The sequence below is a fragment of the Haemorhous mexicanus genome, chromosome 1, assembly GCF_027477595.1.
Source record: "Haemorhous mexicanus isolate bHaeMex1 chromosome 1, bHaeMex1.pri, whole genome shotgun sequence".
Classification (NCBI taxonomy): Eukaryota; Metazoa; Chordata; class Aves; order Passeriformes; family Fringillidae; genus Haemorhous; species Haemorhous mexicanus.
In genome coordinates, this window is record NC_082341.1 from 59,096,421 (window position 1) to 59,109,241 (window position 12,821).

The window sequence follows — 12,821 nt, forward strand, 5'->3', positions numbered from 1 at the left end:
AATGAAAGCAGTATGCTCTCTTTACCAACAGTTCCTGCTGTATTGTAAGGATATGTTGAAAACAGAAAGCTGCTGTATGGATTCCTATGTGACAAGCTGCAGAAGCTATTGAGGGACAAGGTGGATCAAGTCAGGTCACAGAGCTGAAGGGCATCCAGTTGGCTTTAGGTATGACTGAATGAGAGAAATGGCCAGCACTCTACCATGGATGGTGTACGCATGGATGGTGGCAAGTGCACTGTTGGGGTGTCTGTACGAGTGGAAAAAGATTGATTGGTGGCACAGAGGTAACCTGTCTGGGCTATTGAATTATATCAAGACATTGCTGCCTGGATAGAGAAGTTGGCTGCAAAAGTACCTCATGTAGATGCACACATACTGAAAAATCAGTCTACTGAAGAACATTGCGACAACAGGTGGATCAAGCTGCCAAGATTAAAGTGTTGCATGTGGATCTGGACTGGGAACATAAGGGTGAATTATTTCAGGCTTGGTGGGCCCATGACACCTCAGAATATGAAGGAAGAGATGCAACATACAGATGGGCTCGTGATTGAGGGGTGGATTTAACATGGGCTCTATCTCTCAGGTTATCCATAACTGTGAAATGTGCTGCAATCAAGCAAGACAAGCAGGTAAAGCCCCTGTGGTACAGGGGACAATGGTCAAAATATACATTTGAGGGGGTATGGCAGATTGACTGCATCACACTCAGGCAAACCCACAAAGGCAAGCACTGCCTTCTTACAATCATGGAAGCAACCACTGGAGATGCACCTTGTGCCTCACGCCACTGACAGCAATATCATCTTGGGCTTTCAAAAGCAAGTCCTGTGGAGACATGCCACCCCAGAAAGCAGTGAGTTGGACAAGGGAACTGATTTCAAAAATTGCCTCATAGACACCTGGACCAGACAGTGTGGTATGGAGTGGGTGTATCATACTCTTTATCATGCACCAGCCTCTGGGAAAACTGAACATTACAATGGACAGTTAAAACCATATTGAAAACAATGGATGGTGGGACCTTCAAACATTGGGATGTAGCGGAGTCCACCTGGTAAGTTAACACGAGAGCTGTGCCAATTGAGCTGGCCCTGCCCAATCAAAACCTCTGCATACTGCAGAAGGGAATAAAGACCCAGTGGTGCATGAGGAATATGTTAGGCAAGACAGTTTGAATACGTTCTGCTTCAAGCAAAAGCAAACCCATCCATGGGATTGATTTTACTCAGGGACCTGGATAAACTTGGTGTGTAATGGAGAGGTACAGGGGAAATGTGGTGTGTACTTCAAGGGGATTTGATTTTTGGGTGGGAACAGTAATATTAAATTGTATAATGTTGGTTGCTGAATGACATTGCCAGTGTAAACAGTGAGAACAGTGGGAATGGACTGCTCCAGATACACCAGTCATGAGCTCCTGTTGCATCTTGCAACCACCCAATAGCACACCAGCCCTTCTGCCTTAGAAGACACCTAGGACAGATGGAAGTGATAGTCATGAACTGAATTAACTCAGCAGACAACTTGGAGGGATTAGGCCGGTGGCTATGGAAATTATACCTGTGCTTGTGTGTGTGTGTGTCTGTATGTACCTACATATATGTGTGTGTGTGTGGATGGAAGGTGTGGGTTTTGGGCATGATGTAGATGGCATAGAATAAGGGGTGGATAATGTCCTGGTCCTGTTCAGGACAGGTTTAATTTTTGCAATAGCCAGAAGGGGCATGGCTAGGACACAGAGATAATTATTCTATTCCACCTTGTTTCATTTTTTTGGGATGGGGAGGGGCTTCCTTCTCATTTGGATTGCATGGTGGAAGGAACAGTTGGGCACTGCTGGGGATTCTGTGGGGGAGAGGTTTAAGCAATCTTATATGACTCATTCATTTGTTGTTGTTGGTTTTTTTTTTTTTTTCCTTGTACACTCTGTTATTGGTATTGTTGCTGTTACTTTTCATTGTCTTATTTTACTGCTGTTTTCAGTAAATTGTTTTTATCTTGGTCTGTTATTTATCTTTTGTGCCTCCAATTCTCTTCAGCGTGCTGCTGGGGTGAAGAGGAGAGGGTGTGGTCGAGTGGTGTGTGGTTTGAAGTGTTTCAGTGGGAACACTGAATTGGGGAATACCATTCCTAAACCACAACAGTGTCCTTGGTATCAGATTATTCTTTTTTTTTTTCCCCTCCCTATTCAGTTCTGTATATTGTTCTTTTGTTCTTTCACTGAAAAAGGGAGAAACAATTTTTAAATATACTATTATAAATTGGCATACCCTGAAAGTTAGAGACAGTTTCAAATTAAGGACATTTTGTTAGTTTTTGGAGGACTGTTGGTGCCTAAGGAAATGGAATAGATCACAACAGAAATCAGTCTGAGATAAACTCAGTATCTCTCAAATGAGATTTTAGAATGGAAAAAGAGCATGTAGCTTTTAAGTAATGCATAATTTTTAAAGCGATAATATTCCTTAATCTCATGCTATTATTTGAGATAATTCTGAGCAAACCAGTGTCTTTTTTAGCATTTCAGTATTTCCTAAAAAAAGCTTCAGTTTTGAATATTTTTTTATTATATCTAAGCAAAATCTTCAGACAAAAATAATGATCTGTAAGATGCTCCACCTCCAATTCCTAAAAGGTTTAACTACTTGAAATGCATGTTTGTTTGTTTTTTTAGAAAGGTAAATATCCTTTCTTGCCTTAGATTTAGGGAATTTGTTAACATCATGTGAATAGCATGTGGTGATACAGAACAGATGCAGCTGTTGAAAAGCTGCACTGACATCTGCAAATGCATATAGGAATTTTCCAGCACATTTACCATGGCTTGCATTAATTCTTGATTATGGCATCAAAAGGTAATGAAGTCAGAATTCAAAGTTATGCTTAGACTTCATTGAAAGTTTATTATGCATACTGAGTACTAAAAGATGTTTTTAGTCTATGGATATAGAGGTAAAATATTACTGATTGTAAAAGAGAACAGATTTTCGTTAAAAATTACAATTCTCTGTAGGTAAGTTCTTTGGTGCAAAAATTAAGTTAATTTTAACTTAAATTAATTAAAACTTTATTTCATTTTAAGATAAATTAGGTTAAATTCAAGGCTGGTGCTTTGAATTAGAAAGTAGAAAGAAGGAGGAAGTCCTTCTCTCATTCAGCATTTTTATAAATGAGATTATGTAAAAGACAGTACATTTTGAATAAACCCAACCACTGTGCAAAGCCAAAATTTAAATTATGTATGAATGTATATAAACTGAAAGATGCTCTTTCCAAGTGTTTTTGCTCACATAATACAATTACATGGAGTTATCACAGTTACTTCCATACTAATTCTACCTTTTGGAGCAGGTTAATGTGGGAAATAGATTTGTAGAGACTCACAAGGGGTAGTTTTAGATGATTACCTTTAAAGTATCTCTGTCATAGTGTGGCAAAAAGCTGATAGGCCAAGAAACACTTATAGTGTTGTGTAATTAGGAAGTAGCTGGCTTCTGATTGTGATGGCATGAATTATAGCATCTGTATTGTCTCAACATTCTCAGCAGATTATAAATAAAATAAAAGTTTTTAAAATGCCTCTCAGTTGCCCTATCTCTAGATGATTAAAAAAGAAATCCAAAAGATTAGTTCTAATATCTCTCATCAGGGCTCTCTTAATTCTGTTTCTGTCCATTTTTCACTTCTAGGCAAACTTGCCTTTTTCATCCTTTATGATGGTGTTTTGTCTTTACAGAGTTGCTTGGCTTGCTGGAGATTAAGCACTTGTTTATTTACTCAAGCAGTCTAACTGTTACTCATACCTTACCTTTTGGTAATTAAAGTGGTCAAGTCATGCTGCAAGTTGTGTTGGACGAAAAGGAAGTAGATCCCTTTAACAGGGGTGTGTACACAATTAGTGCATGTAGACCACTGTCTAAAGAAAGAAGCAAATACTGTTTTGCCTGGTATTGCCAATATACTGTAGGGGATTATCTTAAACTGAACAAACAAACAAACAAACAAACAACCTCCTTGCTTTCTGATTAAATAGAGATTACATGCATAGAGAATCACCCAGCCCTTATAATGGTTTAGGAATATGTCATTTGCCTACAGAGTACTTGACAAGAAAACATTTCTGGTATATGGGCTGAAATATTTCAGAAGTTGTCCTGTGTGCCAGTTATATGGTGAGTGCTGATTAACTTCTGGAATTTAGGATATAATGAGGTTACTATAATGAAGGCTAGATAGTAACATCTTGTTAGATTTTTCAAATTCTGTAGTGAGAAGAATTTAATTACTATGTTTTAACCCCAACTTTCAGAAGCATCCTTTGTAAGCTCTTAGATTTTTCTTGCATTGTTTCATTTGAATAACTCTATGCTCTTCTGTTGTTTGGCATTTTCTATCTAGGATGCTTTTCTTATTCTGACTTTAATAAAAGTGATATTTGTTTTCTTTTTAATGCATTTCAGTAATATCTGCTTTATCATAAAATCCTGATATAATCAGAATAGTATAACAAAATTTTCAGTCCTGTGACTAAACTTGCCAAAATTTTTACATATTCCTGTAAGAACGCTGAGTGCCTTTGTATGATAGTAGAGTCAGAGAATTAGTAGGTAAAATATCCAAAGGTTTTGTCTAAGGGAAACTGGTATTAGAGAATGGGTATGGTGTTCACTTTTAGCTACTGAGATTCATACTAGATGTTTTTGTAGAGTTCTTGTTCTAGCCAAGGTGTGAAAACTACTATCAACTTCCTGGAGTAACTTATAATAAGATCCTATCATTCAGGTTTTTTACAAGTCCTAAAATAGATATAATCAGCTTGCAGGCTTGCTTTGAAAAAGTCCTCATATTCTTCAGTTATTTTGAAAAGGCTCTGCTGAAATTCATTAATTTCGTAGGGAAGAAGTCTGTATACAGGGCAGCATTTCAATATTGTACACATATTGTGTACAGTATCACAGATATTGTGATTCTGGCTCATAACCTACTGATGGGTGACTGATAATGATGAAAATAGTGATTATTATTTTTTACATATCTAGAAGTACCCTGCCTTGGACCTGTGTAATCTTAAAGGATTGAATAACTCATACCCTGCTTGTTCCAACATCAGAGGTGTCTACAATAAATTGTGTTGTGGCTGCTTTAATTAGCAACTAATGTATACACATTTGTTCAGAATTGTAAGAAAATACTATCTGACATAAAATATTGCTCTGTCTTTCTAGATAAAGTGTTATCACAAAAAATACAGGTCAGCTACTCGTGATGTGATTTTTCGCCTTCAGTTTCATACTGGCGCTATTCACGGACGTGGCTTGGTGTTTGGCAAAGAAGATTTGGATCATGCCAACAAAGGTACTTGTCTTCTGTGGTTGGTTGGATGTGTATATGTGCAGGCGTCCAAGCATATGCATGTGATGATCTTCTTCAGCACCCATTTTCAAAAGGATTTTTTTTTTTTCCCCCTTACTTATTCTCGGGGAAAGGGACACTGCTTAGAGTTAGTTAAATTGTGGTGTGTAATACCAGTAAAACTCTAATGACAGGAAAAGCTCTTCAAGCAAGTTAACTTGTCAGAATAATTCAGATACTCCTACACAGTCCTTATCACCTTCTCCCTCATTTAGATGGTGACTCTCTTTGTCACCATTGAAGGAAATAAGATGAGCTAAATAATTCTCTTTTCTGGCTACTGAAAACAGTCATAAAATCTGATAATGTGTTTGTGACATTGTCTAAGTCTTTTAATATGCTTCAGAATATCAAAGAATGGACACAGTCTTCAGACACACTTGAAAATGTGTCACACTAGTCCTCATATTTTCCAAATCATATTGTCAGTTTTATTGTGTTTATATGCAGGATTGGAAGTTCCTCAGCCTATGTTACTAGCAAACTAAAATCAAGCACATTTTCCTGCAGCATGTAGCATAAGGATACAAAAAGTTTTGTGGTCAAGTATTGTGGTTTAGGCAATATGGGGAACAACTTTAATTTTCCTGGGTGTGTTTTCTTTATAAGCCACGTCTGTCTACTGTCTAGAGAGGGGGTTAGGAAGTGTACATCTCTTCTGCTTTTGACTGTTCTAGAAAGCAAGCAAAACTCTAGCTGGCATTTATGTGGTCTTTTCTGGAGAATGTGTGGCACAAAGAATATGGCTTTTAAAACCAGATCACTGAGCTGTAAGTGGGAAGGGAAGAGTGATGTGTGTACATGAGATAGCTGTAGAGAATCCTGATTTCTGAGTGCACTGAAACTGCTCTCCTGGGAAACATCTTGCTGAATTCCTGTCCTTTGTTCTCAGATGACCGTTTTCCTGACTACAGCAAGGTGGAATTAGTGTTTTCAGGAACTCCAGAGAAAATTCAAGGTGAGCATAGAGAACTAAAAATATGCTTTATTTGAAAATAAATCATATTGAAATACATTAAAAAAAAAGGTTTTTTTCCTCTTTTCTTCCACTTTTCTTGTAAAAAATCTGAAATTTTACTTTTTCATTAAAATACATTGGTTACTGGTTTAAATTTGGAAAAGTTAATACAGACTCTGCATTTATATCAGCATAGAAGTCACCAGATTTTGTTTTAAAGCTATACCAGAACACTTGCTACAACTAGTAGAAAACATTAATATATCTGTGTAAAACATAGATAGTAGGTAGTTTGGCTCAGCATAAGTGACAGCAGTGGCCTGTCCCATAACCTCTTTTGGATGTTGTCATAATTGATCATGTTTGCAGTACTGAAGTTTGGACTGTCTTTAGCTTAGCATAAAGAGATACAGCTGTAGTTTTCTTGGAAATGCTTCTGCTTTGAAGTTGGCTTGTAAGATATTCTGCATGCTTCCAAAATTCTGTTTTAATATGTTTAAGATTATGTGATAATTTTTACTTGCAGTAAGAATTTAATATTATGCAGATCATTGCAGCTTAATTCTGCTAATGAATGTGTTCTTAATCACTTTATGGTGTTCCAAAAAGTATGGATTCTGCCTAAGACTGATTGAAAACCAAATACTCTTAAGTGTCTCTCTCATACATATTCCCATTCAATGTCCTCACTGTCCTGTGAATTGCATCTTTTCCTCCTTTTTTTTCCACATGAGTTTGATAATCTAGAAAATTATGGCCATAGCCACTAAGAAGTTGGATTCTGTCCAACTGAGCACAAAAATCTCACTTAACTTGTTTGAAAGCCATAAAAAAACTCCAGTTTTATAAATGATTTTGTCTAGCTTGTTCTAAATGTATCTGGATAGTAAGTGTTTGAAGATAGGCCAGTTAACATGTCTAAAAAAGGACCAAAATTTTTTTCAAGTTTCCCTTCCTTAGATGACAGATGAGAGGTGTGGATGTTTTAGTAGGCTTCAAGCTGTTGAAAAGTAAGGTTCTAAGTAATTGGATATTTGTATTCAGTTGCTGTCTGAGGAATTAACTGGCTAGGAAGAGCAGCTCACCTTTTTTACTCAACAAGTTATGTTTTTTTAAGAAGAAGTCTATGCAGCAGTCTGGGAAGACATTGAAAAATTCTTTAACTTCAGCACAATAGTATGTGATCCCTATATAATGGTTAGTGCTTAGTTTTGCACCATACAGTGCTTTATACAAATACCAGAGATAAATGTGACCTTGTGTTAATTCTCTACATGTGTGACTAACAAGTCTTGTGCCAGCTAATGCTTCCTTATTTACTTACATTAGTGATTAATATGTACTAGTAGAGATCTTAGTTTTGAGAACAAGGATCATCTATCTCAGAACAAAGAATGATAAGAGAAGGACATTATGACATCACCACATGTTTGAAATATTCTCAAAGAGAAAAGATTAATCAGAAAATCTGGAACCATATCCAGATAAGTTCACAGAAACAATTAGCATATATGCATGTATTCAGGAAATGTGATGAGTATGTATTTTAATATACTTCAGAATATCAAAATATATTTGTTTCAGGAATATAAGCTGGTCTGTTAGGTTACTGGGAGTACTTGCTTTGAGGAGAAATCCCCATGCAGCCAACACTGCTAGTAATGTTGGCTTCCTAACCTATGAATTGGTTGGAGAGTTTATTTCCTGGTTTTTGGTGACGCCTTGAAATACTTACTTACAATTTCTGCAAAAGGAATTTTCCACATCTGAAAATACAGAATTATAGAATAACTACAGGGTATGTCTAGTCCATCCTCCTGCTGAAACAAGGCTCATTTGTAAGATCAGACTAGTTTCCCTAGAGCTTTGTCCAGTCAAATAATGAAAAACTTCAGGGACTGAGACATCACAGCCTCAGTGGGTGGGCCATTTACTTGTCTGACTGTCCTCACAGTGGAATTATTTTTTCTTATGTTGACTCTAAGTTTATCTAGATTCAAATTATTCGAACAATTTTCAAATATTCTTTTCCTTCTGCCTTGCTCCAAACTGGCTGTCTCCTCTACAGCCTTCAGGAGGCTGCTGTCAGCTCTTTGTCAAGACCATCTCATCTCCAGACTGAAGAAGCCCTGACCCCTCAGCCTTTCCTCACAGGGAAAGTCTTCCAGTCCTGAGCACCCTGGTCATGCTACCCTGAATTTGCTTCAATTTGTTAATATAATTCTTGTATTCTGTAGCTTGAAGCTGGACACAGTGTTCTAGAACATAACTGACTGTCATATTTTTAAGAAAGAATGCAGTTGCCAAGAATATAAGATCCCTGAATATTTAATAATAAAGTTTATAAATCTGCCTTTGTGACAAATTCTCTATAGATGGCTTTTTCCAGGCTGCGTATAAAGGTACAGGACCATAGCATTCTAGTCCTAATTGTAACTATTTTTGTTTTAAATGTCACAGTATGTGCATAATACTGTTGCTTTAGAAAAATTTACGGTAGGACTTGCTTTGTAGACACAGCCAAAAGTTTGATAACTGAGGATTTCTTTGTTCCCTAATCTAGACAGAAAAGACAGTCTGTTTGATTTGTATCAGTATCAAAGCCAAGTTCAAAGGTCATGAATTCTTGATGCCTGTGCTTTGCTTTTGAATCACTGGATTATGCCTAAATTCCTCACTGTATCCATTTAAAACCTGAACGTTATTTAATGCCTTGTTAAGGGCACAAAAACATGGGTTACTGCTGAAAATTCCAGGTGCGTTCAGCAGAGCATACTTAAATGCAGCAAAACACATCTGATTTCTAGTCTCAAATTCTGCAGAGCTGCCACCTCGGGGGAACTGGAAGGGACATGAAGTCACAGTTTTCAGCTCTTCCTGTTCATCCTTAGTGATAAATTGCTCTGGTATCAGAATGATAATTTATCTGAATCAGAATGAAATCTGTAAAAAAGTCTAATTTTATCATTCCTTTAGAACCATCTCCTTATAGATACTCATGGTTTCCTTCTCAGAAGCTCTTTATCATGTCTGACCCTCTAGGGCTGGGTGGATCGTCTTAGTTAGTTGTGTTTAGGGACTGATCCAAGTTATCAGCCTACATCATAATCAAAAAGCTCAAGATAAAATTCTCTGAATGATAAATTGAGCTTTTCTTCTTTTTTTTTTTAACCATTTTATTTAATCTTTCTTCCCCTTTTCCTGCTTCTTACATTTCAGAATAGGGTGTTGCCATTCAGGGAGCAAACGTCTGTCAGAAGGCTGCATACATACATACATATGTGTGTGTATATAATTACATATGTGACTGATAATTTTTGGTTTCAAAGACATGTCTCATTTTAGGACGTGAACACCTTCAGAATGATCATGGAGTAATAGTTGATTACAATACATCAGACCCACTGATACGCTGGGATTCCTATGAAAATATGAGCCCTGATGGGGAAGGTGAGTAATTTTGTCGCATTAGATCAGGGCAAAACCTTTTGCAACAGTTCCAGAATGTTCAAGAGAAGAAAGGAGACCTCATTTGCTTGAAGCTAAGGCCACTTTGCTGATGTGTGAAGTAGCTTTCTACCCTTCTCTATTTGGCCTTAGTGGTTCTGATTTAGGAAAGAAAACTGTAGTACTTGAGATCCCTGTCAATACACATAATGAACTGAGACACAACTGATTGATAGAAGTTACTTACTTGTAAATTTGCCTAGAGACTTCTTCTCTTTGTTCAAAAGTTTCTAGTTGGAATTCTAATACAGAATTTAAAGAACAAAATTATGTGGTGAGTTTGTAGCTTTTGGTTACTGTGTTACCTGGAGTATTTCAGAACGTGCACCAGGCTGTTACTAAACAAACAGTAAAGGATGTGCCTATTTTCATATCTTCCTTTGTAAACGTTCTTGTTTACAGGTTTTATAGATTTTTTTTTTTCTGTAATCAGATGGCAAAAGATGAGAACCTCCAGTACTGCTTCAGATTCTGACTCCAGTGTGAATGCTCTCCTGATGTTTTCCTTGAGTGAATGCTGTGCTTTTAATGGATGTAGTTCTCATGTAAGGACTCAGAATGTTACACCTGTGGCTGCACACGTCAGTGCACATGCAAGCCTGACTTCTTACAAGTAAAAACATGAGATAAGGTATTGAATAGATGCCAAAGTTCTTGTTTTTACAGCTTACCTGATATCAAATGAGAGACACATGAAGCTAGGATATTTAGGTAGCTTCTCTCTAGGTTCCGTTTCAATTGATTTTTATAATCTGGATTTGGCATTGACCATCTAATGACCACATCAGTGAGGGCAGAAGCTTTCTGGGAGCTTTCTGGGAGCTTTCTTGAGCTTCTTCCACTGCCTCACTCTTGTAATAAGAGTATTATCTAATGCACAGGAGACTCCAATCTGCAGAAAACCGAGGGAATAGAGAGGGTGGAAAGAGAACAGTCATTTTATGCAGCAGGTAGACCACTCCGTAGGGAGTCGTCAGAGCTGTATGAGACTGCAGTGTATTTTAGGAGTAACGTCAGAGGGACTGAATCTTGACTGGAGGTGATGTCTTAATTCCTACCCATGATGTTTCAATATAATTTATGATTCCTTTCCCTTCCTCCCTCTGCCGTCCTTTCCCCCTTCCTTTGCATGTACCTAGCCCTCAACAAGCAGTGCATTGATGTCAAATATTTTTAATTGCTGAGATTGATTGGCTAGATGGGTTTGACTTTCCCATTGTCATGCATTGCATTGTAGGTAACTACAACAATACAGGAAGTTGAAAGCATAGATAAACATGCAGGCAGCACTCTGTTGGAAGATACAGCACTGTATGCTGTTCATGTCTTTGATAAGAGTTGATCAGAGCCCATTTACAAGTACAACTAGCTTGTTTGCCTGCTGTTCAGAAGTCATATCTGCTATTTAATAGATTTTTCTATCTAATTTGTGTGCAGGGTACTTTTAAAATTACCTTAGATAGACCAGAAATATGATATGATAGCATAGATTTTAAGAATTTCATTGTACAGCTGCAAAAAAACCCACTTGAATTTAAGCTAGAAAATATACCACAAGATTAGATGTATATATTTATTCTTTTCTCAAGTAAATATTTATGAGGCAGACTATTACCTTATGATATTCAATAACAGAATTGCAGGCAGAGCAATGTCTCTGCATCGGTTGGGCAAGAGATCATGAGGAGCACATACACAGGCAACAGATATATTTTTCTCTTAAGGATGGGGTCTTTACTTAACACAAGTTTGAGCTTAGTCTGCTGCTTAGGGTAAGTATAGTGCAGTTAGGTCATCTTCTGTGTAAGATTTATAAACACTGGGGCAAGCTTCTCTTTAGGGTTTATGCAGATGTTTAGTATCATGCTTGTGCATTAAAAATGTGTATTGCATCCTAGTTTTCACTGAGGTGGCAGACCACTAAGGGGAGATAGTGATTTCACATCCAGAATGTGATGAAAATCAAAAACATTAGAATATGAGCCCTTTAGCTGTAATGCTGAAGTCTGAGAGAGAATCTCTTCTGTACTTTAGAAAATTTAAAGGTGTAACACATGGTACATTTGAAAGTGCATAACAGTCGAGATATATTTATGGTGCAGGGAAGTGTCATACAGAGCACCTTTTTCAGTTCTACTTTACATTAAGTTAAACCCATAGCCTTATGTAGGAGCTGGTCTTCATGGTTTTACTTGTACCTGTTTTCCCAGAGGAATTTCAGTAGGAATAGTATGAGATGTTAGTGTAACAGATGATTCTTATATTACAGTTATGCACCTTTTTGTTAATTTCAAAAAAAAAAATGTGATCCCATGAAATTCCTTACCAAGGTGGTCAGGAAGGCTACAGCAGAGCCTTGTGAACACGAATTGTTTTGTAGGTATATGTGCGTGGAATGTGTATTTCCAAGTTGCTGTGTTAAAATAGAAATTAGAAATCAATAAAAGAGTAGTATCTCTTTTGAAATGGTACAACTATTTGGCTTTATTTTAAAAGATGGAAAGACATGATAAAAGGAAAATATACCCAAAGGCTTTTGATTTACTGGCATGATACAGTATTATGGACATAAGCAACTGCCTTTTAAATGATCTCGAATCATTTGCTAATAAGATTGTGTACATAGGTGTTGAATGTAGCCAGGCTGTATTCAGTTTGTTATCTGAATTTAGCTCCTTATCCTTCATTCCTAATATTCTTAGGGAATTTTGACAGTTGGAAAGCAATAAATTATTTGCATTTCTTCTTATAAATACTGTTTCTTTTCCGATCCCTTGGGAAGTGGTCCTCCATAATAGATGAAAAATAATATTAAGTTCCTAATTTTCAATTTATATCAGATTTCCTCCTCCTTGAGCAATACATTAGCACAGAGACTTCTGTTACACTGATTTAAAAGTATGCATTTAAGTGTAGTATTTGGAACCAGAAGAATTGG

General features: G+C 36.9%; 1 protein-coding gene across 16 annotated transcripts in view; it reads left to right on the plus strand.

The window, feature by feature from the left end:
• The window catches only part of TNS3 (tensin 3), a 210,936-nt gene that overhangs the window by 118,180 nt on the left and 79,935 nt on the right, over positions 1-12,821 (plus strand). For 15 of the 16 annotated variants that reach the window (XM_059850645.1, XM_059850682.1, XM_059850654.1 and 12 more), the window contains 3 exons: positions 5,232-5,361; positions 6,311-6,376; positions 9,722-9,826. In XM_059850645.1, coding sequence (XP_059706628.1) covers positions 5,232-5,361; positions 6,311-6,376; positions 9,722-9,826 — 301 coding nt within the window. The remainder of the gene's footprint in view (positions 1-5,231; positions 5,362-6,310; positions 6,377-9,721; positions 9,827-12,821) is intronic. The other variant, XM_059850612.1, reaches the window with a different exon arrangement.